Here is a 12,964-nt window from a genome sequence, read left to right as displayed (position 1 = left end):
TAGATTGGAATGGAGAGTGGAATGAAGAGTGGAATGGAATAGATAGTGGAGTGGAATGGAATGGAAGATAGAATGGAATGGAATGGAGAATGGAATCGTATGGAATGGCATAGAATTGAATGGAATGAAATGGAGACTTGAGAATTTAATGGAATGGAATGAAGAATGGAGAATGGAATGGAGAATGGAATGGGATGGAGAATGGAATGGAATGAAGAATGGAATTAAATTGAATGGAGGATGGAATTGAATTGAATGGAGAATGCAGTGGAGAATGGAATGGAATGAGAATGGATTGGAGAATGGAATGGTATGGAATGGAGAATGGAATTGAATGGAAAGTGGAGTGGAATGGAATAGAATGGAGAATGGAATGGAATTGAGAAGGAAAGGAATGGAATGGAGAATGGACTGGGAAATGGATTGGAAAATGGATTATCAAATGGAGAATGGAATGGAATCAAATGGAGAATGGAAGGGAATGGAGGATGCAGGAAATGAAATGGAATGGAGAATGGAATGGAGAATGGAATCAAATGGAGAATGGAAGAGAATGGAGAATGGAGTTGAGAGTGGAATGGAGAATGGACTGGAATGGAAAAAGGAATGGTATGGAATGGATCGTAGAATGGAATGGAATGAAACGATGAATGGAATATAATAGAGACTGGAGAATTGAATCGAATTCAGAATGGAATGAAATGAAGAATGGAATGGAGAATGAATGGAATGGAGAGTGGAATGGAATGATGAATGGATTGGAATTGAATGGAGAATGGAATAGAGAATGCAATGGAGGATGGAATGGAGAATGGAATGGAATGGAGAATAGAATGGAGAATGGAATGGAATGGAGAATAGAATGGAGAATGGAATAGAATGGATTGGAATGGAATGGAGAATGGAATGGAATCATGAAATGGAAAGTGGATAGATTGCAATAGAATGGAGAATGGAATGGAATGAACTGGAGAATGGACAGGGAAATGGAAGGGAGAGTTGAGAATGGAATGGAATGGAGAATGGAATTGATTGGAATGGAGAATGAAAGAAATGGAATGGAATGGAGAATGGAATGTAACAGAATGGAATGGTATGGAATGGAGAATGGAGTGGAATGGAATGGAATGGGGAATGGAAAATGTAGTGGAACGGAATGGAATGGAGAATGGAATGGAATGGAGAATGATATGGAAAGGAATAGAATGGAATGGAATGGAGAATGATATGGAATGGAGAATGGAATGCATAATGGAATGGAGAATGGAATGGAGTGGAGAATGATATGGAATGGAGAATGGAATGCATAATGGAATGGAATGGAGAATGGAATGTCATGTAATGCAGAATGGAATGGAGTGGAGAATGTAATGGCATGGAGGATGGTGTTGAATGGAATGGAGAATGGGATGGAATGGAATGGAGCATGGAATGGTATGGAATGGAAAATGGAGTGGAATGGAATAGAATGAATGGAATGGAGAATGAAATGAAATGGACTGGAATAGATTGTGGAATGGAATGGAGAATGTGTGGAATGGAGACTTGAGAATTTAATAGAATGGGGAATGCATTGGAATTGAATGAAGAATGGAGTGGAAAATAAAATGGAATGGAGAGTGGAATGTAATGGAGAACAGAATGGAATGAAGAATGGATTGGAATGGGATTGAGAATGGAATGAAATGGAGAATGGAATGGAGAATGGAATGGAATCGAGAGTGGAATGGAATGGAGAGTGGATGGAAAGGATTAGAATGGAAAATGAAATGGAATTGAATGGAGAATGGAATGGTATGGAATGGAAAACGGAATGCAATGTAATGGAGAATGGACTGGGAAATGGAATGGAATGTAATGGAGAATGTAATGGAGAATGGAAAGGAATGGAGAATGGAAGAAATGGAATGGAATCAAGAATGGAATGGAATGAAATGGAGACTGGAATGGACAATGGAATGCAATGGACAATGGACTGGAATAGAATGGAAAATGGAATGGAGAATGGATTGGAGTGGAATGGAGAATGGAATGGAAGAGAGAATGGAATGGAGTGAAGAATGGAATGGAATAGAGAATGGAAAGTAAAGGAGAATGGAATGGAATGGAGTGGAGAATGAAATGGATAATGGAATGGAAGACGGAATGGAATGGAATGAAAAGGAGAAGGAAATGGAGAATGGAATGGAGAATGGAATAGAATGGCATGCAGTGGTGAATGTAATGTAATGGAGAATGGAATGGAGAATGTTATGGAGAATGCAGTGAAATGGGGAGTGGAATGGAATGGAGAATGTAATGGAATGGAGGATGGAATGGAATGGAATGGAATGGAGAGTGTAGTGGAATGAAATGGAATGGAGAATGGAATGGAATAGAGAATGGAATGGAATGGAATAGAGAAGAATGGAATGGAGAATGGAATGGAATGGAGAAGGCAATGGAAGGGAATGGAGAATGTAATGGAATAGAGAATTGAACAGAATGGAATGGAGAATGGAATTGAATGGAGAATGGACTGGAATGGAATGGAGAATGGACTGGGGAATGCAATGGAATGGAAAAGGGAATGGAATGGAGAATGAAATGGATTGGAGAATGGAATGGAGAATGGAATGGAATTTAATGGAATGGAATGGAGAATGGAATGAAATGGAATGTAAAATGGAATGGACTGGGAGATCAAATAGAGGATGGAATGGAACGGAGAATGGAATGGAATGGAGAATGGAATGGACAGTTGAGTATAGTGAAACGGAGTGGAGAAAGGATTGGAATGGAGAATGGAATGGAAGGGAGAATAGATTGGAGAATGGAATGGAATGGAATAGTGAATTGAGAATGGAATGGTGTGTAGAATGGAATGTAATGGAGAATGGAATGGGATGGAGAATGGAGTCGAATGGAGAATGGAATGGAATGAAATGCAATGGAGAATGGAATGGAATGGAATGGAATAGAGATAGAATGGAGATGGAATGGAGAATGGAATGGAATGGAATGGAATGGAATAGAGATAGAATGGAGATGGAATGGAGAATGGAATGGAATTGAATGGAGAATCGAATTCAATGGGGAATAAAATGGAATGGAATAGCGAATGGAATGGAATGGAGATGGAGTGGAGAATTGAATGGAATGGAGATGGAGTGGAGAATGGAAGGGAATGGAGAATGGAAGGAATGGAGAATGGAATAGGGAATGGTATGGAATAAAGAGTGGAATTTAGATGGAATGGAGAATGGAATGAAATGGGGAGTGGAATGCAATGAAATGGAATGGGGAATGGAATGGGATGGGATGTGGAGTGGAATGGAATGGATTGGAATAGAGAATTGAATGGAATGGAGAATGGAATTGATTGGAGAATGGAATGGATTGGAGAATGGAATGGAATGGCGAATGGAATTGATTGGAGAGTGGAATGGAATGCAGAATGGAATGAATGCAGAATGGAATGGAATGGAGTGGAATGGGGAATGGAGTGGAATGGGGAATGGAATGGAATGGACAATGGAATGGAATGGAATGCAATGGGGAATGGAATGCAGAATGGAAGGGGAAATGGAATTGAATGGAATGGACATCTTGCTTACAAGTAGACAGCCCAAATATGTAAACAGACCACTTGATTTCATACCTTCCTCCAATAACATTAAATAAGTCAGAAGTTAGGGAAAATTATTCAAGTGAATGCAAAGGAAACCTTCGTGGAAGATTGAATCTAGGGGTGGTACTGATCATTCTACCTATTCTAGACCATAGCCCTTCTGATGGCCACAGAAACAAGGAGACTCTGGAATACCAGAATCAGCATGTTTCACAATGATTGAACAGGCATTTTTTCGGGGGCTGTCTTCAGTAGAAATTACCAAGAGAAGTATCAATTTCCAGAACAACTAGAATTAATTCCAAGTCCTAGCTTTGATAAATTGTGGCTTCTGAAGTTTGGGTTACAAGGTCTTGTGTGATTAGGCCTTGGTTTGTACTGTATCAACAGAATAACTTTCAACTATTACTACATTTTTAACCTTTTTACCACATCAAATCTATTTTAGGTATAAGTCAAAATTAGTTTAACCAGCTGCTTGATTGAAGGGAGAAATTGTTTTATTTTTGATTCTAGATTATGATTTTAAATTCCTGATCATCTCAGGAGTTTTCTAGTTTAAACCTATATGGCAGATAGTAAACATGTTTATAATTCTCTTTATAGGGGAACCTCCATTTCTACCAGAATCCTTTGACCGAATTCTTCTGGATGCACCCTGTAGTGGAATGGGACAGAGACCAAATATGGCCTGTACTTGGTCTTTGAAGGAATTGGCATCATATCAGCCATTACAGCGAAAACTCTTCACTGCAGTATGTGGCGGTCTGTTGTTGTAAAAGAAAGTTAACTTTTGCTACTTTGGTGTTTAAACCACTGAGAGCAATCTCCATAGCAGCATTCATTACAATAGCCAAAAGGTGGGAACAACCCAAGAGTCTGTTGACAGATACATGGATAACAGAATATGCTATATCCATACATGGAACATTATTCAGCCTTCAAAGGAAGTGAGATTCTGATACATGCACAACATGGGTGAACCTGGGAAACGTTATGCTCAGTAATATGAACCAGACACAAAAGGAAAAATGCTGTAATATTTTGCTTATATGAGTAGCTGGGAAATTCATAGAGACAGGAAGAAGAATAGATATTACCAGGCATTGTGGGGCTGGGAGATTGAGGAGCTATTGTTTAATGCATATAGACTTGCAGTTTGGGACAATGAAAAAGTTCTGGAGATGAATGGTGGTGATTGTTGCCCAGCAATGTGACTGTACTGAAGGTCATTATTGACTTAAAATGACTAAAATGGTAAATTTTATGTTATTTATATTTTACTATACACACATACACACACACACAAATACAACCGAGAGGACCTAGTTTTAAATATAGAAGTTTTCCTTTAAGTTGATTCACCTTTAAGATATACAGGCAATAGTAGAATTTCGTCACATATTTAATAAATTTCAAATATTCTGCTCTATCTGAAAAGTCACTGAATTGTTAACTTGTAGTTACTAATTGATGTAAAGAAATAGATATAAACTGAATTACTCTTTTTTAAAAAAACAGAGTTCTTGGCTGGGTATGGTGATTCGCGCCTATAATCCCAGCACTTTGGGAGGCTGAGGCGGGCTAATCACCTCAGATCAGGAGTTTGAGACCAGCCTGGCCAACATGGCAAAACCCCGTCTCTACTAAAAATACAAAAAATTAGCCAGGCATGGTGATGTGCACCTATAGTCCCAGCTACTCAGGAGGCTGAGGCAGGAGAATTGCTTGAACCCAGGAGGCGAAGGTTGCAGTGAGCTGAGGTCACGTCACTGCACTCCAGCCTGGGCAACAGAGCAAGACTGTCTCAAAAAAAAAAAAGAAAAAAAGTAGATTTTGGGGTCTTCTTTAGAAGAAGAAGTTCCAATAGGAAGCAAAACTCATTGATAAAAACAGGAAGAGACAGTGGCCAGTGTAGGATATAGGAGAACCATAGAAACTGTACACATTTAACTTGCCTCTAGTACTTTCAGAAGAAGCCCAGATAGAACATTTGAGGATTTCTCCTAGTCCTGCAAAAATGACTCAGTGGATTTCAGAGTGTATAGACAGTGTTTGATCATAGATGAATTCATTATTTAGTCCCAGCCCTCCAAAATACAAGGCTAGAGCAACAATGTATATTCTGTAATGATTTAGTCTCTAAAGCTGTCTTTGAGTACATTCCGATTCAACTCTCTTGGTGTTTCCTTTCATACACAAAGGTAGCACTGGTTGTGGATTATTTGACTTCCTCTTTTTCTATGAAGTCTTCAAAGAACTCATCCTCAGAATTAAAACAGCAAGCAGCAAAAAGGAAGCTTTACTTATAGCTGAAACCCACTTTGACTTGAGAATAAAATTAGGATACTTCTGTAAAGGACTTGGATTTCTGTTCTTTGTAGGTCATAGCAAAAATGGTATTTTAAAAGGCTACTAGGAGTAGACGAATGATCTCAATGAGAAGGAAAAGCTTCTCATTGAAAAGAGAGAGAACTTCAGAATATAGCAGGTGTGCCATTTGGCCTGGAGAGAAATCGAGAATGTGGATGTTAGAGTCAGACACATGTTGACTTGAGCCATGGCTCCTCCACCTGAGTGACTTTATGTACATTGCTTTCTATATCTGAGTAGTAGGGATAACAGCTCTACCTACTAGGAATACATCTTTGGTGATAGTCATCTTACTTTGTGGTTGTTATAAGGATTTGTTGAGAAAAATTCATGTACAGTGTTTAACACAGTAACTGGCACATAGTAAAAAAGTTTAAATTTTGATCAGCATACTCTGATTTAAAAAGCACAAGTATGTATACTCTATTTTTAAAGATTTCCTTTAAAATTTTAAAAATCAGGAGCTTGAAAAGTTGAACTTTAGGTATTTGAGACAAATCTATTTTAGCATAGCACCTTATCTCCTGATTCATTTATTCAACAAATACTCAAAGAGCACCTACTGTGTGTAAGACGCTATTCTAGACGTTGACGGTACAGTATTGAGAAAGTAGACAACATTCCATGCCCTTATTCACGAGGTTTCTGTTCTAACTAGGAGAGGAAATAAATGAGTTTTTTAGTATATTAGAAGACAATAATGCAATGGCCTATGGAGCAAGCCAAAGGAACTGGGGATAGGAGTGTTGGATTGGAATAGTTGAAAATTTACAGAGTGCCAGGGAACGTGACATACGTGCAAAGATAAGGAGAAAGCAGTGCAGAGAATTAAGAGAGCTTTCCCAACTGCTGCAAAGATTCTGAGGTGCCACTGTGCCTCGTGTGTTCCAGAAACAGCAGAAGGTCAGTGTTGCCGAAATAGAACGGGCCAGGGTAAGAGGTGTACAAGAGGAGGTCAGAGAGGCAACAAGAGACTTGTTTATGTCTGGCCTCAAAGGCCTCTGTAAGGACTTTGTCTTTGACTCTAAGTGATCATGGAGGACATGTGAGGGGCTTGGGGCTGAGAAGGGACAAGCTTAAAAGGACTGCTTTGTCTGCTGTACTGAGACTAGATTGCAGGAGGGCAGGGAATAAAGCAAGCTGAAATGGGAGGCAGTTGCAATAATCCAGGCAAAAGATAAAGAGGCTTGGACCACAATGATAGCAGTGGAAGTGGTGAGAAGTGGCCAAATTCTGGCTAGAATTTGAAGGTAGAGCCAACAGGACTTGCTGATGGTTGGGGGAGTCAGAAAAAGGCGTAAAAGATCATCTGAGGTTTGGGACCTGAGATTCTGGAAAGATAGGAAGACTTCTGCAGTAGGTTTCAGAGGGAAAGGAAAAGGTCATTTTGGGGCATGTCAAGTTTGATAGGATTATAGAAATGTTGAGAAGGGCCAGACCTATGGCTCATACCTGCAATCCCAGCACTTTGGGAGGCTAAGGTGGGAGGATTGTAAGACAAGCCTGGGCAACAGTGAGACCTCATCTCTATTTAGAAAAATAAGAATAAAAAAGAAATGTTAAGAAGCCAACTGAGCGTTTAAGTAGGGAATTTAACGAGGAGGTCTGGCCTAAAAATGTAAATTTGTGAGTTTTCAGCATAAAAAATGGTATCTGAAGGCATGAAGGTGAATGATTGTATTTGGGGAAGTCTTGGTCCATATGGAGTATGACAGTTCCAAGATAATGAAATGCACCTAGTCTAGTTTGCAAGTATTGCTTTTGCATACTCCAATTACAGAAGGAATCCTTGTCACGTAGAACATCATTTTATTTATCCCAAACATTTGAAAGATGTTATACCGTATGCTATGAAATTCATGCAGATGTTTATTTGGTTTTGTGCTGTGTGTGGTCTGATCACAGTTTTCTTTAGGCAGTTCAGCTGCTGAAGCCAGAGGGTGTGCTGGTGTATAGCACATGCACTATAACACTGGCCGAAAATGAAGAACAAGTTGCCTGGGCCCTGACAAAATTTCCTTGCCTTCAGCTTCAGCCCCAGGTAAGACTAATTTCATTTTTCTCTGTGTAATAAGATAAATCACAGAAACTGAAGCACTGTGGTAAACACAGGGTGTTAACGAAAAAAAAGTAAAACTTCCAAAGTGAACACTGTAATAAACAAGAATGCTTATCTAATTAGATCCATTTTAGACTGCCCATAATTTGCATGTCCTGACAAAGTTTTTTCTCATCTTTGTTCCTTGCCATTGTGTTAAAATGGCACAGAGCTTGGGAGTATTTTTGTTATGTGTTTATTCCACTTGTAGCTATTCATGTTACTCGGCACCTTTTTTCTAAAAAGACTTTTTTCTTCCTTCCCAGTGCCGTATTTTTCTGATGTGGAAAATGTTGAGCATTTTCTCTCATGTCACATCAAAGCTCAAATGAGCTTTAATTAACTGTGGGATATCAGAAGACCAGCCGAAAGGGAAAAACGTGCTTCTGGATTATTGCCTATTATATACAATGTATAATATTTAAAAAGCTTTCTTATACTTTCTTTTACCTAACATAACTCTTTCTGTTATGGTCTTTATTAGAAATGTATTTTTGATTCAGTTTTTAGCCCAGGATATTTGAGATTAAGTTTAAATCTGTAATAATGCTCACATACATTCAGATACATTGAGCATCTAACTTTAGTACCTTTCTATACAGAAGTTAGGTAATGGGAATACATAAATATAGATAATTCAGAGATGGTTTCTAGACTCATAAATTAAGGTAATTACATTGTAGATGAAAGGAAGACTTCAGAATTCACTTGGAAACATACACACTCAAAATATATACCTAAAAGAGATGGGAAGTTTTCCCCTGACCTCCATGGGATAGTAAACGATCTGTTTTCTTAAGTATATATCTAAAGACCTATCTTCATTAACATGCAAATGATTGTCTGTGATGGTGACTTAGGATTATAGATCTTCTTCAGTAGTTTGCAAGTATCACTCAAGGCCTTATGATTCCTCTAAACTAATTGATACAGCCTTAAATTATGTATCCCTTTCTAATGTTTGTTTTTCTAGAAACTTTTCTCACCCAACTGGTATGGGTCAGAGAGAGGTACCTTAGATGCCTAAAGACCACCTTTCAGTTTTGGAAAATGTTAAATAAAGCTGAGTTTTTTCTGTTGCTTTCTTTTTTCTTTTTCTTCTTCCCTTCCCCCTCCCTGCTCCCTTCCTTCTCTTTTATTTCTTTTCTTTCATTTTTTGTTTTTTGAGATGGAGTGTCACTCTGTCGTCCAGGCATGATCTTGGCTCACTGCCACCTCTGCCTCCCGGGTTCAAGCAATTCTCGTGCCTCAGCCTCCCAAGTAACTGGGATTGTAGGTGTGCACCAGCACACCTGGCTAGTTTTTTGTATTTTTGGTAGAGACAGGGCGTCACCTTGTTGGCCAGGCTGGCCTCAAACTCCTGACCTCAGGTGATCAGCCCGCCTCAGCCTCCCTAAGTACTGGGATTATAAGTGTGAGCCACTGTGCCTGACCTCTGCTGCTTTATTGATAATAATGTTCCATTTACTGAGTCCCTGCTATATGCCAGGTGTGATACCACCTTCTTTACTTAAGCCTTGTTTAATAGATGAGGAAATGTGGTTAATGTTACCTAAAGTCATACAGCTAAAATGTGATAGAGCTGCAATTTGAGTCCACTTGTTTCCAACTAAGAAGCTCAGGCCTTTAGTAATGTCACAGTGCCTGATAAGCATGTAATCATAGGTATTTGTTCATCAGGTGACGCATAGTATTGCTTTCCCACTTTACTGTCTGGAAAGCAGCACGTATTTTCCACCAAAATGAAAGGCATTTACTCATTTTGCTATTTTTGGAAGATGTAGTCGTTACAGCCCAATTTGTCTTTTAACTTAAATAGTAGCAGGCATACTTGCTAATTATGGGATGTTCATCCATATTGATTCACTTTCTCCAAACAGGAACCGCAGATTGGAGGAGAAGGAATGAGGGGAGCTGGCCTCTCATGTGAACAATTGAAACAGCTGCAGCGATTTGATCCATCAGCTGTGCCATTACCGGACACTGACATGGACTCTCTCAGAGAGGCCAGAAGAGAAGACATGTTGCATCTGGCTAATAAGGACTCTATAGGTTTTTTTATTGCAAAATTTGTAAAATGCAAAAGCACATAGGAGAGGATGGATGCTCAGAAATGAAAATTCCAAACATTTGCTGTCTGTGGTTTTTTTTTTTTTTTTTTTTTTTTTTTTTTTTTTTTTTTTTTTTTTTATACCAAAGTGTTGTCAGGCCAACTGAATGATGACGTAGTTGCTAAGGAAACAGGAAGGGCTGCCAGCTGTTTTACCAGGGATCCAGAGACACAGAGGAAGTAGGGGGTGGTATGAGATTATATTTTCTGTTTTTAAAAGAATTTTTTGCTTTATGTATTTGGAGTATAAAGAAAAACAGATGCCTGTAGATGTCTGGAGCATATTTTCATTTGCGAGCTAATGTTTTAATTTGTGAAGAATACAAGTTATTTTTAATGTTAAAAATTAGTGAATCTAACAAAAGGAATAAATTAGCAGCATTTGATGTGGTTATGAAAAGTGGTTTTTGTTCCCTACATAGTAGTTTCTTAAGGATTCAGGGCATGGGAAATCAAACATTGACTATGTGCCAATAATGGAGGTAAGTATTTTACCTGACTCTTTGCTTATTTAGTAGGTCAACCCCCTTTCAAATGAAGTCTGGACTTCCTCTAAATGATAGTATGAAGTGATAGTCTAAATGATAGTCTGTGTTTAATGTTTTTCATAATTTTAAACGAAAAGGTAAAATGAGTATTTTCTTCACTTTGTAGATTTAGAAAATGAGATTATTCCACAATTTGGGTAACTTATCATGTGTTCGAAACATATAAGTTATTAGAAAATGGTTGGTGAGAGAAAAAAAAAAAAAAAAACCAGCTCTGGCAGCTGGGAAGTGGCCTGGCCTGACCCTTATAGCTGGGCCTTGGTGTTCTCCTGTTGAACATAAACAATTTCACCTAACACCAGCATCAGGCAAGGCAGCTGTACCTATCATAGATCCAGACAAAAAAAGACCACAATCAACTCTGAACTCAGACAAAAAGCAGATCATCCTTCGAACTGCAAAAATACCCAAGCATCCCACTGTAGTGGCCAAGATAAGTGACTGCTTTTCAATTTAATTTTACTTTTTAAAGACAAGGTCTTGCTCTGCCACCCAGGATGGAGTGCAGTGGCATGATTTCATAGCTCTCTGCAACCTCAAACTCCTGGGCTAAAGCAATCTTCCTGCCTCAGCCTCCCCCAGAGTTGTGTGCTACCTTGCTTGGCTAATTTTTTTTTTTTTTTTTTGTGAGAGAGATGGGAACTTGCTGTGTTACCCAAGCTGGTCTTGAACTCCTGGCCTGAAGCAGTCCCCCCTGCCTTGGCCTTCTAAAGCACTGGGATTACAGATGTTAGCCATGCACCCAGCCAGCTTTTAAGAAAACATTACAGCCTTAGGATTTTGCCTTTCTATTGGCTTTTTAGACCAATCAGAATACTTAGTACCCAGCCATAGTTTTAAGGCTGTCTTGTGGTGTTTAAATCCATCATACTGTTTTGTTAGCTTTTATTCAAATCGCCCAAAAGTTATCAGACCTTGGGCATAAGAAATGGACAATTGCTTAATAGTCTGATTTTTCTTCCCCCCTCACAGGTTTTCTTTAGGAATTTCTCATAACTATTTATTGTGTCCATAAGGAGTGCAAGGTCTCTTGGATCAGGTAAGACCGATAGATGGCCTCTTCTTTAAAGAAGGCTTTCTTGAATACCCTTCCCTGAGGTTGGACAGGCACTGTTCCCCTTCTGTGTGCCCCTGGCACCCACATCTAATGTTCTCCTGGCTTACGACACTCTCATTCAAATTTTCTATCCATGCCCCTTAAGCCCCAGCTTCACACCTAGGAAACATCCTCCAGGCAGAGACCCTGTACTGCCTTTTCTCTCAGTCACAGCTTCAGAGCAGTCAATAGATGCTTATTGTTTGAGAGAAAAATTATTTCAAGCAAACCTGTGTCTTTTACATCCCTCATTCTGCCTTATATCCAGTAGATGTCATTTGACTAAAGAGAAACAATTTTCCTGTGCGACTTATCTTTTTAGGGCTCAGCATACCTCCTTAAACTTTAAATGTGTTTGAAGAAACTCTACAAAAATCATTTTCTGTAATGCTCGCTGCACATCCTTATTTGCTAAGCTGGGATGAAAATGGCAGAAAATCAGCCTAGCAACAAACTTGTACTGGTGTAAATGTTTGATTAAGACCAACAAATGTCAAAATACAACCAATGCCATCAAATAGAAGAAAAATATTTACATATTGGAAACAGGACAGAGAATACTATTCGGAATTTTTCCTTGAACGTAACTAATTTTCAGTGGGTTTCTTCCTTTCAAAAACTTAAGCAAATTGGAAAATCACATAAACTTAAGGGATATAGCAATATAAGAAAAAAATGTGGGAGGAAGGTGAAAAAATCAGGGAAATGTGAGGGAAAATTAATATATATTTTAACATATTTAGTATGAACATTTCTATGAAACAGAAAAAGTACTTAAGTTCAACAGTGAGTACATTTACTTCAAAACCCTGTGTCATGTTTTAGTTTAAATAACGAATCTAAGTACAAATAGTTAAAAGTACAGTGTAGCAGAAATTAAACACTTGATCCAGAACCCATAAGTGACCCAGATGATTCTACTAGAGCTCACATTGAAAAAAAAATTTTTTCTACATGGAGCTATCTTTTTTTTTTTTTAATCAGACATAATAGGAAGATTACTAAAGGAACATAAAGTGTTTGGCATTGCCCCAAGCAAGATGCCCCACAGATGCGAAGTGTTGAATATTTAATATAGTCTCAACTACATGAATCATTTCTAACATGGCAATTAATACTACTACTAATA

The 12,964-nt window shown here is 38.5% G+C and overlaps 1 protein-coding gene across 2 annotated transcripts in view; it reads left to right on the top strand.

The window, feature by feature from the left end:
• NSUN6 (NOP2/Sun RNA methyltransferase 6) overlaps nt 1–10,214 on the top strand; it is an 81,837-nt gene extending 71,623 nt beyond the window's left edge. For both annotated transcript variants that reach the window (XM_030941026.1, XM_010364019.2), the window contains exons 9-11: nt 4,217–4,365; nt 7,899–8,024; nt 9,962–10,214. In XM_030941026.1, coding sequence (XP_030796886.1) covers nt 4,217–4,365; nt 7,899–8,024; nt 9,962–10,174 — 488 coding nt within the window. In that variant the 3' untranslated portion in view covers nt 10,175–10,214. The remainder of the gene's footprint in view (nt 1–4,216; nt 4,366–7,898; nt 8,025–9,961) is intronic.
• Nucleotides 10,215–12,964: the final 2,750 nt, after the last annotated feature.

Source organism: Rhinopithecus roxellana, chromosome 11 (genome assembly GCF_007565055.1).
Source record: "Rhinopithecus roxellana isolate Shanxi Qingling chromosome 11, ASM756505v1, whole genome shotgun sequence".
NCBI lineage: Eukaryota > Metazoa > Chordata > Mammalia > Primates > Cercopithecidae > Rhinopithecus > Rhinopithecus roxellana.
The sequence above is the reverse complement of the archived record's forward strand: the minus strand, read 5'-3'. Positions and strand labels throughout refer to the sequence as shown.